Genomic DNA, 16,837 nt, shown 5'->3' on the forward strand with positions numbered 1-16,837 from the left:
AAGCCATCAGCCATGGTAGCAGCTGTACCCTATACATCAAAAGATCTGTAGTTATAGGTCAAAATATTTCCATAATGATTTTTTGTTGAGATGTGCTGGGACAACATTCCCTATGTGCACCCAAATTCCTCATGACCCTTACCCAACCCTTTGGTAGTGGAACACAGTGTTGGGGATTGAACATGACCCACCCCTGACAGCAAAAGCTAGTAAGCTAGATTGCAAGTGTGCAGATACAGCCTCTAGGTAAAATAATAAATGCTCAGCTACACCAGGTAAATATATTTACTAAAATACCATGCATCTAGTGTCATTTAATATGCTTTACAGCACCTGAGACACTGCATGAAGCATCCCAGAAGCTCCTCAGGTCTTGGAGCAGCTGGAGGATAACATGAATACAACAGGGTAACTCTTGATGTGGTCAGCTGTCAGCATCTAAGTGACTGAATTCCACCACATCTACCACAAAGATGCTTTTAGGAGCCCACAAAAAAAAGGGATGGCAATAAGTGACATTTTCGTGAGACACCTAACACTACTAGTCATATTGTGAGATCAAATTTCCAAAGGGGAAAAATAAAGGGGAAAAAAAAATTTAAAAAAAAAAAGAATGAAAAACAGTTTCAAAGGGAAAACAATGCTTAAGAGGCCCTTCTTAAGATACAGAGGAGAAAAACAGGTTGGACTGAAGGAGCCACCTGGCCGCAAACACTGGACTACCTTCACCCCATCTTGTCGGGATGCAGAACGGCATCCCTTCACACCCACGGTGGTGCTGCCTCTCGCCCGCTCTGCTCCTCTAGTTGAAAGCGTGGCAGCCTTGCCTGTTGTTTTGATAGGTGCGAATGGAGCGGCTGCCCCTCGTGAGCTATATCTGCCGTTTCCAAATCTGTACCGCCAAAGAAACAGGTTGCGCAGTGTGGCCTGCTGATCTGCGCCTGCCTGGCCAGTAGCTTGGACATAAGGAGCACTGCTGTTACCATTTTCTGAAGTTTCGAGTCGAGGCAGAGGGTGATAAATGCGGTGGGTTGCTTTCAGTGTATCAGTCAAACCACCAGTTTGGAAGACCTATTCCGTTAGGAGCCTTTGAATTTAAATTTCACATGTGCCAATCAGGTTGTCAAGCGCTTTGGTAGACCACCATTTTCTCAACTGGAAGGGCAGCATGAGTCTTAACTGTAGCTGAAAGCCTGTTCAAGCTGGCCATTCCTTAACAGGAGAACATTGTTCTGCTTTTCCTATTTTAACCCGTGCATTTTTGAGGTATTTTTAGCAGTGTCAAACAAATTTGTAGAATTGGTGATTAGTTGCCCAAAGAGCATAATATATGCATTATTAATTATAGAAGGTAAGTTTGGCTAACTGTCATTTCTATACAGTAGCAGTACATGAGGATACATTTTAACAATCTATAAATAATTGATAATTTTTTTGCTTTCATCTTCTTTCCTAGTTTGCATAAAACTAATGACTTGGTAAACGTTACTCACTTCAAAATATTCTGCTGCTCCTATGAAAATTAAACTAACACTGTAACCTTAGCAAATAAGGAGACTTTTCTTCTTATTGTAGGTTAAAAAAAAAAAAAAGAGAGAAAATATAACTCTTCCTTGAATCAAAAATCTGAGTCTGTGAAATCCAAATGAAAATCATTCATAGTACAAAAATGTGAGTGATAAGGGAACTACTAAAATAAAGAGATCTGACTTTTAAAGGATAAAAGAAAAACTCAGGAAAGTTGCAATTTTACTTTAAGTCTTTAGAATGGTCAGAAGCAGTATTTTTTAAGCTTTAAACAGGATAAAACTATGACACAAGCACAAAAAGATAGATCAAGGAAGCCTTCAGTGTGAAGTGGTAGTATTTTCAATACTTATCAAATAACTGCATGCATAATCCCATAAATCAGGTTAACTGAAGATTCAGAATTCTTCTTAAATGAGGTGTTTGGTTATAGTTTCTGGCTGCTTTGTTAATATGATTACAGTACCTTGCTGGTTCCTTGAAATGAAGGATTTATTGCAGGAAAAGTACAGTCTTTCTGAGTTCTCTGTTATTTCTACAAATCCACAATCTGTCAGTCTACAACGTTATTGCACTGAGGCTTATCCTCTAATTTTCAGTGCAACTGAATACATACCGAAATTTATTGGTGGTGACACTCTAATTTCACATTTATTTGGTGTGGACTAAGTTGTCTTAAAAAAAAAAAAAAAACAAAAAAACAAACAAAGGAAGAAAAAGGTCCACAAACTAAGTATTGTCTACAATTTCAATATGTTGTTGTTTACACCTATATAGATACTCACATATGCTTCATTATAATAAGAAAAATAATAAAAAAAACAGGTTGTAAAGACTGCCTCTGTGACCTTTTTTCTCATTTTAACCCTACTGATATGTCACCCATGGCAACCTTAAACCGATTTTAATAGAGTCTATCCTATTATTCATTTAAATTGAGGTGCAAGAGCACTTAGACCAGAGAAATTTGCATTCTGCAAATGGGGATTTGATGAGCAAAAATGATAAGATATATGTTGTATAACATGCCCTATTTTGCCAGCAAATAAACAGCTCTTGAAATTGATAAACTTCAGAATATTTTATCTTCAAATGTTTATACATAAATGATTAAAATGCATTAGCAATTCTGCTTTTGAAAAAAAAAAAAACATATTGGGAAAACAACACAGTTGTGTTGCTTAAATTTGTAATTAACAAATTTATTACTAATTCTGTTCAGTTCTTTAATATGCTGCATTCCTGAAGAAGAACATTAATACACAATGGCAGAAAGAAGCTAATTTTAAGACTTTGGAGAAATGAATGTCTTTTAATGCTGTGTGTTTCTCTTATCTACATGCCACATTATTGTAATAAGTACATTCAGGAATAATTTCTTTTCAAATATTTTTACAAATCTTGCTCTTATTTGCATGCAAGTAAGTTGTCAGCTTAAATCTTTGAAATGCAAAATATATCTCATTTCTATATTTCATCAAGGAGCCTTTCATGTTTAATAAATTACAACTTAGATCCTCCAAGACTTTGTTTTTCATTAACTAAAAGCAAAAGGATACATTTAAAATCTTAATCACAACCTGCAAGGGTATTTGCATGTTGCTGATATTTGTCTTGATGGGACTTTTAATATTTGCAAACTAATCAGGATAGCAAGGTTATACCAATAATTTCTTCAGACAATGAAAGTTTTCCTATTTTAGTCTTCATTAACAGTATGTGCAACTTGGATAAAACTTTAGATGTGTCAGTCCTGATGAGATATAGAAATGCATGCAGACCACTTCTGAAAAGAGAACATGCACAAGCAAGGGCAGTATTTCTGAGACCTTGTAAGTGATTTTTAGATCTGGATTACAACGGAAGAAATGATTACTGTTTGATCATGCATTGGGCAGGATTGTTAACAAGGCAGAACAAGTTAGGTAAAATCCCTCCACCCCTTGATACCGAATAAAGACTTGCATCCAGTAGGAGTTGATGAGCATCTGTCTCCTGTACAATTTGACCCCCAGTTTAGCCTGGAGTTTTAATAAACATTCCAGTTCATCTCACAGAAGGGTCTACTGCTGGTCTCTTTGTAATAAGGTGGGTCATCTCATCTTATCAGAGAGAGAAATCCTGACAGCTGGCACTATTTCCTGATCCTGGTGGTCTCTGGGGACAACAGCAGTATGGTGTTAGAGAAAAGGCAAACTTTTGCTGAACTTGCCGCTCCAGGACCCTCAGTTAATCTTTTCTGTGGAGCTGAAGATCAAAAAAAAAAAGAAAAAAGAAAAAAAAAGCTGAAAGTTTTCAAAATATGCAACTAATCCTGTGTAGTTAAACTGATGTAGCATGCATGTTGTTTTGCAAGCTAACAGGTTAAATATGGCTTTGCTTTAAGATTCCCATCAAATTTCATTTTTATAGAGAAATCGCTGAAAGCAGAAGGGGGTTGCGGGAGGGTGAGGTAAAAAGAAATAAATCATTGTAGTCTCAGGAACAGTAATCCTTGTTGAGGATTTTGGCTGATTGATATAAATAACATCGTCCCCGCCATCTGTCCGAAGAGGGACCTTTCCAGTTAGTGTTAAGCTGCAACGGCAGAATAATTAATGAATGGTGTCCTTTGTGCTGGTAATAAAGACAAGACAAATTATGTTATAATCCAACTGCTGCTCATTTGTCACAGCCAAATAAAATGTCAAATAAAAGTGAGGGGGGCACTGTATTTGTTTAATGGACTGCAAGCTACCTGTTCGTATTGTTGACAGACAACTATAGTATAAGTTGTAAATGTGGAAGGCAGAGAAATTCCATGTATCGAATTCTACATTTCTTTTTTTGCTCGGGAAAGGAGGGGGGGAACACGGAGGAGGGGGGAGAATGGTTCACCAGCTAGCATTAATGCAAGTTTTAATTATATAGCTATAATACCACTTTCCCCTCTGAGAAAGGTTAGTTTAGATTGCATGGCACAAAAGGAAATTGCAGAAAATAATTTCAAACCAGCCTCGTGCTTGCAAATTTGCAAGAATTTGGTAGTGTTCTCATCTCTTGCATTTTCAGGACAGACACATTCATCCAGTTGCTAGGAAAACCAAATAATGAAAACATAGCTGGGATTTAGCAAGTTCCACTGGGAATTACCTATGATAGAGGGCAGGGCTGCACTTCCTCAGAACATGCTCCTGCTGTAAAAATTCACAAACCTGGCATTCATACAGGCATCTGTCGCTTGCTCTAATGCCAGTTCATAGTATACATACAAACATCTGCTTCCATGCACAAAGGGATACAGAACGCTTGACAGGTCTGTGTTAGCAGGGTTCGCAATGCCAGTTCTTTATGCAAAAACCCTAATGCTTCCCGTCAAGCCATTAGAAGTGATACAATCAGCCCAGGCCCCATTAAGCCATCAGTGTCCACCTGTGATAAAGATGGCCATTTGTTTTCTTAAAGCCCACTTAATGTCTGCTTAACTCAATTTGTCAGGAAATGTAGAACAATTTCCTCACAGCCTGAAATTTGGTAGTGGTTCAAAGTCAAAAGGCCAGGTCTAGTCTTATTCAAATGATATAATGAACAGTCTTCAAATCTAAATCTCCCTTGGGGGGATGCTGTTTACTTTTTTTTTTTCATGTTAAAAGGGAAAAAAAAAAGAAAAAAAAAGTAGAGTAGAATGTGTGTTTTTCTTTGATGACTAAAAATATTAAATCCTTTTAACCCTTTCACGTGGGTCATCTGAGAAATGAACTTCTTTGCTTCCTTCTTTTGCTGGAGTTTAATATAGTAAAAGTTAGGCAGAACAGAGCAAAAATACCAAAATAAATATGAAAAAAAATTTTCAGCATATTTGAAAAGTCTCTTTTTAAGCATATAAGGTTACAGCTTAACCACCTAAAACATATCTCCAGTTTTCACTTTTCCTGGGATCTCTCCTGTAGCACTGATAAGGGGCCTAATCCCACCTTTCAACAGCAATGCCAAGGGCACCATTTGCAGTGAGGAAAGTCAGAGTGCATATAAGACCTTTGGTGGGAATTTTCCCTAGGAAAACAGACAAGAGCTGAATAAGTGTGATGGGATATGGCCCTGACTTTGCAATTGTTCTAGGACAGTTCCTATTCAGCATCCTAATTTTCATGTAAGGTGAAATCTGAGAAATGCTTTGCCCCTGCCACAGGTTTTCTCTGTCTCAAATCACTGTCTGTCCCCTGGTCCTCAACCAACATGGCAGTCTGGAGAGCGTGGGTGAGAACCAGAGGGATACTAATGGAAGCCCATCCTCAGCCCACGCAGTGGGGGCAAGAAAAGGCTGTGAAGAAGAGGGGAGCAGGGATTTCAGGAGCTGGCAGTGATGCCTTGCCATGCCTTCACCACTTCATGCAGCAAAAAATAAGTATGAATAGGCCACCACTATGGGAGGGCAGAGCACTCCTGCTAAGGCACCTTTTTGGCCAAAAAATGTGGGGGGAAAAAAGTTGTACATAAGCAGGATTCCCAGTCTCAAAGCCATACATAATTACACACCAATAGCTGCAGCTTATGGATACTGTTTCTGTAACTGAAGACAATTTTTGAAAGTGTGAGCAGCTATTTGTGTTTCTCTGAAAAGGAGTGCTGGTCAAGCTTCGAAGCGCAGTCTGTCTGCTGGCTTTAACTGCTGATGGGGAGGTGTGTTACAGCCTCGAGTTGTACATTTGCAGAGAAAATATCACACATGCAGATGCTCAAGTCTGCTCTTTCTGTGCAGCAAACACTGCTGCAACAGTGTATGAAATACCAGGAAAGAGCTCAACATATTTAAGCATATTCAACTTGGTAGAAGTTAGCAGTGAAGCACAACCATTTCAGTTGGGATCAGACTATCTATTGGCTATCAAGTCCTAATTTTAATTAACCCCCAAAATTGTCTGATGAAGATCGTTCCTCTTTTATGCCGCCCAACCAGTTGTATGTACACTGGGCATGCAGTACCTAAGTCAGATGCTGCTTTGTTATAATTAGGGCAGCAAATTTTGTTTTCTGTTTGGTACTTGCTGTTACATATTGCATGTAATGTATGGCACTGTTAAGGGAAAAAAATTGGAGTCAAAGTGCCTGGAAAGTTAGGTCTGCTCTGTAGCACTGTGAGATTGTTGACATCTGCCGAGGTTGGAGAGCTCAGTAAGCAGGAAATGGGGTGTCACTCTGAGTGGTAGTTTACCATTATCCTGGCATCCTAATGAAGTGTCTGCAGTGCACAGAGCTTCTGGATGGCATCTTAACGCACGGCTAAGCAAAAGCACTTCTCTCCTTGTCACTGTCATCCATCTGCCTGCACCCTACTGTAGCCAATGGGATGGAACTATGCTACAATGTGCTATAAGCCATTCAGAGTTGCACATTGCATAATCAGTGCCATCAAATATGTAAAAAAATTACTATTATTGGTTATTTCCCTCAAACTCTGGCACCTGGAGTTTGATACATTAAAGTTTAACTTTTGTAAGTGCTGTTTTTTTCCATTAATTTCACATGGGTTTTTGTTAAATGGGACTGAGTTGTGAACTCATTGTCTTGGGTCTTGCAAATGGATTGCAAAAGTTGTATGAATATTCATTGCAAACTCCACTTTATATCACATAGGATGAATTTATCAATTTCCCATATAGAGAGATTCCACACAATTCTCATTTTCTTTTGCAACATCTATTTCTGTGGCATGAATAAAAAACAAAATAAATTCAAATTGGTCATTTTCCTTATAGCAAACGTTAGTTAGTTTGAACACTTATACATTTTCTTTAAAACAAAAAAATATTTTACAGTGTATCTTCATGAGACAATTGCCACAGTGTACTGAAAATTATTAAAATTGGGACTTTTATGTTTCATACATAAAAAATGTAACATTAAGATATCAAATCATCAGTGATACAAATTCTTATCTATTTATTTATACATAAAAATCTGTGTATTTCAGTCAGCATGACTTCCAGAATATAAAGACTTACCAAATTAAAGCAGAGTTTTAGGCAGTTGACATCTCTGAAAAAAATTTAGTCAGCAGAGCACTCTCTTTTAAGCAAGTTTTCATTCCCTGATAACACCAAAGTTATCAAGGACTGGGGCTAAGAATTGTGTGACAGGGCAATCTTCTAAAACAGGCAAGAGCAAGATGAATTGGCTAAGTTGGGTGTTTATTTATACAAATAAGAGGGCAGAACATAATTTAGTTGAATCAGGAATTTTTCACAGACATTAAAACTATAGCAAACATAACAGCAGGGATGCTTGCACAGCAGCACAGTGGGGAAGCTCACAGAGCGTCTGCCCACAGTACGGCTGGCTGTAGCTAGTGCCATAAGTCTCACAATTTCATTAGCACTCGAAAATCCACCTAAACCACTCAGTTCTGATAAAAAAAAAAAATAAAAATAAATGAAATAAGAAAACCAAAAAAGCCCAGATAAAACCTGCCTTTCCCTCAGCAGCTGAATCAGTTGTGAATTGTTTGAAAAACTCTTGGCAGACAGATTTTGCTGTAGCAACAGTGTGTGACATTTTAACAACCGCAGAAATCTCATCTAAAAAAATCCCCAAAACAAGGTGAGAAGAGCCATGTAAGAAAATTGGAGAAAAGCATGCCTAAGAAACAACAACAAATCACAGATTAGGTGGCAGATCAATAATTTGATATTTTATGCAGAAATGTAAATCACTGAGGTTTTTTTCAGCATTTCAGCTTTGAGGCTCAAAAGCATAAAAAAGAGCCACGGCTCGTGCGTGATAAAATTAAACATTAATGTGAGCCATAAATGCCATTTAACATTAAACATGTACAAGCCACTGAAATGCCTGGTAAAGGGAAATGGGTGCTATAGTAAAACTATACAAAGTAAGTCAGACATGAATAATGCAGCAGGTCTGAGCAGGGTCATGGGTCAGACTCCAGTACCTTACAAAATAATGAATGCATGTCAGGTTAGAGACATACATCCCTTCCTAGCACATGTGAGTTATTGGAGATAAACCCTGTACTTCCTGTTCTGGAACAAAGTGGCTTGTTGTAAACATCTATGTCCATTTAAAATTAATGATTAAAAGAAAGATTCAGTGGGATTTGCTTAAGTATTCTTTATGGCTACGAGTGCTAAAGGTTACTTTCTTCATTCATTTTTACCCAGCCACTGTTAACGTTACAGACACATCATGTTTTCTTCTGTGCTCAAATGTTTATCCAAAGCTCATTTGCAAAAGAGCTTACATAATATGAAGCAGGCTTTTTTTCAATGCATTCTTCATTTAAATATAAACAAAAAAGCATCTCTACAGTTTTGCTCCATTAAAGGGAGCCAGCCCTATTTTTAAAGACAGTAACCCAAATCCTAAATATGCTCTATGAAAATATTAAATGGAAAACCATCTGTAATTCACTTGAGTATCCTGATCTGCTAAATTATCACCTATATCTTCTGTATTTTTCCCCAAAATACAAAAAATATTAACTGTCCTTTCATTCTTTATTTCACATATGTGATTATGATAACTCTTTTCCTCCTTCAATCTTCACAGGGAGAAGAGTATAACTTTCCAAAATGGGAATCTTTTCCCCTCATTTTCACCAATTTTCACAATTAAAAAAAAATAAATATAATGAAAAATAATATTGTTTCATTTATGAAAACGAGTCTGCTTCATTTTCTAGACTTCGATGGAGAATTTAGCACCTGTTCAGTGTGTTTTCCTTCTTTTGCACCCTGTACTCCTAGCTTTCATAATGCAGTGCAAGGAAGGGGATACCTTCTCCACAGCTATTTATACAAAACCATGTTTGATTATTTCCTCCCTCCATTTGAGCATAGCAAAGAGAAAATCCCAAATTTTATATTTAAATTGAAAAGTCTTTCTACTTAGGAATCTGAAAAGGAAAAATTTCTAGGAAAGTGGAACTTGAGGCTTTACAGAAATAAAGCAAATACATAGGTACTGCAAATGAAACATAAGATCTTGCATCTGATCTGTTAAATATTCCATCAACAAGGTCAAGAGTAAAGACAAGCCCAGCCACAAAAACTGAAGCAAGAGTAAGCTTTAATAAAAAAAAATATGAACAGTTTATCCTCTTCAGCTTTTCAAGTGTAAAAACAAAATCTTTTTTACTTGAGAAAAATCAAGCATGTATATAGCATTTAAAAAGACACCAATATCAACCATTTTAATGAAAGAGTACCCAATATTTTCAAAGACCTATAAAAGGGAAGGAGACTAAGTGTTATGGCAAAAAGCCTGGGCTCAGCAAGTTTGTGTGGGAAATGGTGAAATGTGACTGTGATTTATAATGAGAAAAGGTATCTACAACATACAATTTTCTACCTAGCTGCAAATAATAATTCATAGTGATGTCCCTTCCAGATAAAATACCTTTGCAATGTAGGACTCATGTGGTAAAATGATCATGATAAATGTCAGACCAGTGCAGGTAACGGCTTTACAAACCATTAAGATTAGCTGGCTCTTTTTTTTTTTTTTTTGATGATAACAGTAACCATGCCGTGACTCTATGTGGTAATAATATCTCAGTACTGATAAATGCCAGAGCCTGGCAGAGGTGTTTATCATTCCCAGTTCAGAAATGCTGACTAAAGTTACCACATGTTGCCTGGTTTTTCTTCTTTTACAGTAGACTAATAATTAACAAATAGACTGAATCACAAAACAATTTTATGCAAAATTTCTACAGTCTTGTGCTTTAGTGCCTACATAAATATCTCTAGTACACTAGTACTGATTACTTTGGTACAGTAAGTCCTAAACCAAAGCTTTCTACCTTTGCCATTCTCTTAATAAATAATTTCTTTGTAAATGAATGCTTCTCTTTTTAGTTTACTTCTTTTACAAATACACCTTATAAGGAAGTGCAGCCTTGGTTACCAAGCTGGTATCTGTGTTAATCAACACAGAGCAGAGACACTTCCTTCAAGAAAGCACAATAAAGTTTTACTGTGCATTTCCTTGCAAATATTCTGCAATGGACAAACGCTGCAGAAGTCTTTTCTTCCACTGAGTCTCTCCCTACCTCAGTGTTTCAGTTCTGCTCAAGTCCATTGAATTCTCAGGAGAAAACAGAATTAAAAATAAAGCCAATTGGGAAACTATATTTGAGAAGTTGCTGTATAGCCAGGGTAGCGCAAATCTGAACATAACTTATCTAGTAAGATCATAACATGTCTTAGTGTTTCATAGGACAATGAAACTGGTGGAGGGTCTAGAGCACAAATCTTAAGAGAAACAGCTGAGGGGACTGGGGTTGTTTATCCTGGAGAAAAGGATGCTCAAGGGAGGCCTTATTGCTCTCTACAACTACCTGAAAGGAGGTTGTAGCAAAGTGGGGGTCAGTCTCTTCTCCAGGTAACAAGCTATAGGACAAGAGGAAACAGCCTCAAGTTGTGCCAGGGGAGGTTTAGATTGGATATTAGGAAAAAATCCTTCACTGAAAGCGTTGTCAAGCATTGGAATAGGCTGCACAGGAAAGTGAAGTCACCGTCCCTGGATATATTTAAAATATGTGTAGATGTGGCGCTTAGGGACATGGTTTACTGATGGACTTAGCAGTATAAGGTTAATGGTTGGACTTCGTGAGCTTAAAGGTCTTTTCCAACCTAAAAGATTCTATGATTCTATGTGTGCACACCAAATAGCACAAATACAGAATTTGTATCCTCTTCCTACAACAAATTCAGTTCAGCAAATTTAATATAATTTTAATTTGTAACTTCAGTCATATTTCCATTGGAAAGGATTTCCAATAGAGCAAAAATTAGCAGTTCTATTACAACTTGTTTATTAGAACAAGAACTGCTTGTGGTAGAAAACAATGGATGGCTGACTGAGTTGCAAGACTGGGGGAGATTGTACTGTTCAGAAGTTAAATTTCTGTATAGGTCAAACCAGAACAAGAAAAATATACACAAAAAAGTGTATTTATAAGAAGGATGGGGACATGCCAGAACAAGTCCAGAGGAGGGTCACAAAGATGATCAGAGGGCTGGAGCACCTCTCCTATGGAGACAGGCTGAGAGAGTTGAGCTTGCTCAAGCCTGGAGAAGAGAAGGCTCAGGGGAGAAGTTAAAGCAACTTCAAGTGCCTAAAGGGGCTGACAAGAAACTGGGAGAGGGGCTTTCTATAGGGCAGGTATGGATAGGACAAGGGGGAATGGCATTAAACTGACAGAGGGGAGATTTAGATTAGATGTCAGGAAGAAGTTCTTTCCTGTGAGGGTGGTGAGGCACTGGCACAGGTTGCCTGGAGAAGCTGTGGCTGCCCCTTCCCTGGCAGTGTTCAAGACCAGGTTGGATGGGGGTTTGAGCAACCTGGTCTAGTGGAAGGTGTCCCTGCTTGTGGCAGGGTAGTTGGAACTAGATGACCTTTAAGGTCCCTTCCAATCCAAAACATTCGGTGATTCTATGACTCACTTGTGTTTAACTTCATCATCACTGTTGTCAATTGCATGAATTCCTATAGGATAAATCTATATTAAACTTTGGAGTTTTTTTTTACCTGAGAGTAATATCTATGCACTGACTACTTTGAGATCTTGTCTTTCATATCTATACAATTATCTATGTTATAAAAAATACAGGTATATACATATATCTCTCTGTGTGTTACATTAATCTCAACAGGAATTAGGAATACATGCTGAGGAATAAGTATTTCATTAGTAACTTTAATTTTTAAGTTTAATTCAATTGCAGGGAACTTTTGCTTGAAAATTTTTTGGGGGTGAATTCTTTGAATTAAGGCACTAATCACCATGTATGCTTACGCAGCACCTACTGCAACTGGGAATCAATCCTGATTGAGATCTCTGAGTGCAAGGGTAATATGAATATTAACAAGGAACATATACGAAGAATGATAGGTGATAATTAAATCATAGATGATGAGATCAAAAAAGTATTCTCAGGTTATCTAGGGCATGTAACATGCAAGATGTTTTCGCTACGTCAGACCTACTGGCACCTTATCTAATCTGTTCCTAAAGAAAAGCACACTTATACATGACTTTAGTTGCAACATATCACTCAAGCCTTTTCCACAAAACTGTGTATCATGCTAAAACTTGAAGATATATCCTAACAAAAAGGATAGCAAGGTACTTACCTCAAAAGAGAGATTAAAGTCATTAGTACTACATTCTTTATTACTAATCATGAGTTTGAAATACAATTTTTATCTTGCAGACATTGTGAGATACTGCAAGTATTAGAAAACAGTTACAGTGGAATAACTTCTCAAAATAATAGATCACCAAAAAGGACAACTTAATAACAAATAATTTTATACTTCCAGACTTGATGGGGTTCATGTTAGAGATTCATAAATATAGCTAATTTGAATATGATTGATGTGAAAAAAAGGACAACAATGACTACCTGGGAAGTGCATCCATCACAGAAGCTGCACCCTTGGACAAATGTTAGCTCCAATGTGGAATTGCAATCAACATGTGGGTCCCTGACTACTTGATGGCATTTTATCCTAAGATGATGGTGTAATAGTCTAATGAAATAAATGAAAAATGTAAGAATATATTTCTGTGAATCAAAAACTGCTTCCTTAAAATTAAAAGACTTTTTAATTTTTGCAAATTACTCTTTATTAAGGTAACATAAAGTATGACATATTTTGGATTTAACCATATATTAATGATGGCTTTTCATATTAAGGTACCAGATGCAGTACTAGGCAAAATAACATCCGTATATCACACACAGGTTGTTATTTTCTCTTTCCTCTCCCTTAGAAATCCAGGACAACGCCACTCGCATCAAATCAATAAGGACCCTGGTAAAAAAGCTCCCTAGACCAAACTATGAGACAATGAAAATCCTTTTTGAACATCTAAAGAAGTAAGTAGAACTGTAGTACTAACAGATCAATAATTTTAAAAGGAATTGGTGTGTGGTGTTCTAATCCTGCTGGAAATGTCATCCAAAATACCAAAGATAATTATACGCTTTGGCAAAAGTAAGCATGAGTTATGGTATCTATGAATATCCTATTCCTGCTCAAGAAATCAGTATGTCTAAGCAAAAGCCAATTTTTTTCTTCTACTAGAAAACGGATCAGTTCTCTTTCCTCTGATGAAGTCAAAAGTTGGGATTACTATACTACAGATCTATTCACAGTATGTTTTGGATTGGAAGAGATCTTAAAGATCATCTAGTTCCAACTACCCTGCCACAAGCAGGGACACCTTCCACTAGACCAGGTTGCTCAAACCCCCATCCAACCTGGTCTTGAACACTGCCAGGGAAGGGGCAGCCACAGCTTCTCCAGGCAACCTGTGCCAGTGCCTCACCACCCTCACAGGAAAGAACTTCTTCCTGACGTCTAATCTAAATCTCCCCTCTGTCAGTTTAATGCCATTCCCCCTTGTCCTATCCATACCTGCCCTATAAAAAGCCCCTCTCCCAGTTTCTTGTCAGCCCCTTTAGGCACTTGAAGTTGCTTTAACTTCTCCCCTGAGCCTTCTCTTCTCCAGGCTTGAGCAAGCTCAACTCTCTCAGCCTGTCTCCATAGGAGAGGTGCTCCAGCTCTCTGATCATCTTTGTGACCCTCCCCTGGACTCGATCTAGCAGGTCCACATCCTTCTTATGGATGTGGACCTTGGTAAAGTGCAACAAGTTCCAGACTTTTGGATCACCATATTTTCACCACTGAGATCTCTGCTGTTCAGTCTTCTTTACTGATCTTGTGATGTGCTGAGGCACACAATGACAGAAATAACCTCACCCAAGAAAATACATAACGAGCTCTTGCACCTCACCAGAAATCTTGTGACAACATAGAAGATCTAAGAAACACTGAGGAGAGATTTGAAGGTTCATCTTTGCTCTCCTAATGTTACTGATAAACCATAAAGGCAGAAACATGACAATATGAGGCTCCACCTTATAATTTCTCTGTGGTTTTTGCACTCATTGAACTTCTTCTGCAAGAGATGTCAGCCCAAAAATTCAACCCAGGATCTCGTGTTTGTTCAACTTGGTTTTTCTTCTCATGTTTCATGGCATTAAAAGTAAAAATGTACATAGGCCATGTGCTCGCTCTGAAACCAACTTGCAGCTGTTTGACTTGGAGAATGACTGGGCAGAAATGGCAGAGCTCAAGACAGGGGCACATGAAGGGCAGAATCCAGATCCTCCCTTTGTGGCTGTCCTGCTAACGGGTGCCATTTTGTACAATCACTTTTCAGCCAAACTACCCTTAAAATTGAAAGGACTAAGTAGGATCTAGGGCCCCATAGAGGCCCTTGGCACAGAGAAGCATTTCATCCCAGGAATAATGTAATGACCCCAGTGAGTGAGTAATAAAGAATCCAAATAAAAGACTACTCTGAGCTTATAATGAATGATGCCTTTATACTGACCGTTTCTGCTACATTCTTCTGGCAGATACATGTAAGAAATGCAGATCCTTTATCTTGTTCTGCAGATCCCAGCTGAAACTGCAAAATGAAGTCCATATAGCTGTGGGAATGTCCCTATTTCATTAAGCATGGGAAGATTTCAAACAGTCCATAAAATGACTGAGTTTGGCCTGGCAGAAAAACAGTTTTCTATGTATTCATCTGATGCACCATGCACACACTTTCTTTTCTTCAGCAGGTTATGTAGAGAAGTATGATAACTTATTACTGTCAATGGAAGAATAATAAGGGAAATTATTTCCTGAGAAGAACCCGAGTGCAAGAAGTTGGTACATGCTGTCAGCACAGATATGCCATATACAAGATTTACTGCACCATACATGGCAATGATCTTAACCTGACAAAAGTTTTGTTACCGTGTCTTAGGGGAGGGATATCAGGTATACACAATAAGTCTTTGATCTCATAGTTAATCACTTGATTGAGACTCAGGAGACGTGGTTACAGTTCTTGGCTTTGACCGGATGTTCTGGGTGACCTTGGGTAAATCACTTAATCTCTCTGTGCCTTGGTTCCTTGTTTACAAAATGATGATAATACTTTCTTTGTCTGCCTTGGCTTTTCAGAATATAATCTTTTTGGGACAGCAATTGTTTCCTGCTGGATATGTGTAGAATAACTGCTAAAACCGGACCATGACTGGTGCATTTTGGAGATTAAAAAAAAAAAAGGGAGGGGGGGGACCCTCTCCCCCCCCAAAAAATACATACAGTAAAATACCAATACTTCAATACTTCAGAATGCATATGTACACAATACTGGGCTTGGCTTCAACTCTATAGATATAGTAATACCTAAATAAGCACATGTTCTTACCTAGGTGTGTCTGCAGAATGCATGGTGAAGATAAAGGTATACTGATAAAATAACATGGTAGAGAGTGATGGAAGGCGGGAAGATGTATTATCTGAGCCATTTGCAGGTCTGATCCTTATGGGAGCAATAGCCTGAATCTCTCTGAAGGTCAGGCTTTTCTGCCAAATATACATATAACCAGGGAAAGATAGGGCAATTCCACAAGCTTTATTCCACTGATATGGGGGCAGCAGTAGAATAGATACAGAAAACACTAAAAAACAGATGAAAAGTGGTATGTTCTCTTGAACTTGTCAATGCAAAAGACACGGGCTAGTCTAAATGGACTCATGGCTCCATAAATGAGAATAAAGAAGCATATATACAACTTTAGTAATGATATCATATTTGCTTTATGTAAATATAGGCAATGTGTGTTTCTTTAAATCAACTGAGGAAAAAAGATAAGTTTCCAATGGTTACAAAATGTAAAATTATATCACTTTTAGGGATACTTTTCAGAAAAGGGGTCCCAATGTGCACAATGTGCTAACCTCACCACTGACTTTCCCCTTTCGCTATCCCCTTCAATTACAGGGTTTTCTTAGTGTAAATCACAGGAGGTTCAAAAGTTGCCAATTAGTCAAAAACAATAAGTAAACTGGTTTTATTTGAGGTATATTACTGCAATTTCTGTATTTTCTGCTGTTCTTGACTAGTGTTTTACAGGGCTTTAAGGGGTTTCTGATTGGGAAATCTGAAGGACTGCAGTTATGCTGTTTCTATGGTTTTCCCTTCTTTCTCCTACCTCTTTTTCTTTCCTCCCTGTCAGACAGATAGGAGAATAGGGCTTTGCAGACCTGGACCATGGGACTACGCAAGCCTGTGACTTCTGTACAACACATGAGAGCATGTATCAGTGACACGCAGGAGCTCAGCATGAGAATCCAACCTTTCCCCAAAAGGCTACACTTATCCTAAATCTCTGACAGCAGTGAGGCTACACTATGGTTTCATTCTGTGGCAATCCAGTCTGTAGGAGTATGTCCA

At 37.9% G+C, this 16,837-nt stretch overlaps 2 protein-coding genes across 9 annotated transcripts in view; one reads left to right on the forward strand and one right to left on the reverse strand.

Annotated features, from left to right (window-relative positions):
- ARHGAP15 (Rho GTPase activating protein 15) overlaps nt 1–16,837 on the forward strand; it is a 392,541-nt gene that overhangs the window by 313,951 nt on the left and 61,753 nt on the right. For 6 of the 7 annotated variants that reach the window (XM_061445138.1, XM_061445129.1, XM_061445154.1 and 3 more), the window contains one exon: nt 13,304–13,409. The exons of the other annotated variant lie outside the window; for it this stretch is intronic. In XM_061445138.1, the coding sequence (XP_061301122.1) occupies nt 13,304–13,409 (106 nt within the window). The remainder of the gene's footprint in view (nt 1–13,303; nt 13,410–16,837) is intronic. 7 annotated transcript variants of the gene reach the window in all.
- GTDC1 (glycosyltransferase like domain containing 1) overlaps nt 2,714–16,837 on the reverse strand; it is a 321,331-nt gene continuing 307,207 nt past the window's right edge. For both annotated transcript variants that reach the window (XM_061445084.1, XM_061445032.1), the window contains one exon: nt 2,714–3,766. Coding sequence is in view for 1 of the 2 variants with exons in the window: in XM_061445032.1 (XP_061301016.1) it covers nt 3,662–3,766 (105 nt within the window). In the remaining variant the exon portion in view is untranslated. The remainder of the gene's footprint in view (nt 3,767–16,837) is intronic.

The sequence above is a fragment of the Pezoporus flaviventris genome, unplaced genomic scaffold, assembly GCF_033815535.1.
Source record: "Pezoporus flaviventris isolate CSIRO_AGI_PZ_B2104156 unplaced genomic scaffold, CSIRO_AGI_Pfla_v1 ptg000001l, whole genome shotgun sequence".
Taxonomy (NCBI): domain Eukaryota; kingdom Metazoa; phylum Chordata; class Aves; order Psittaciformes; family Psittacidae; genus Pezoporus; species Pezoporus flaviventris.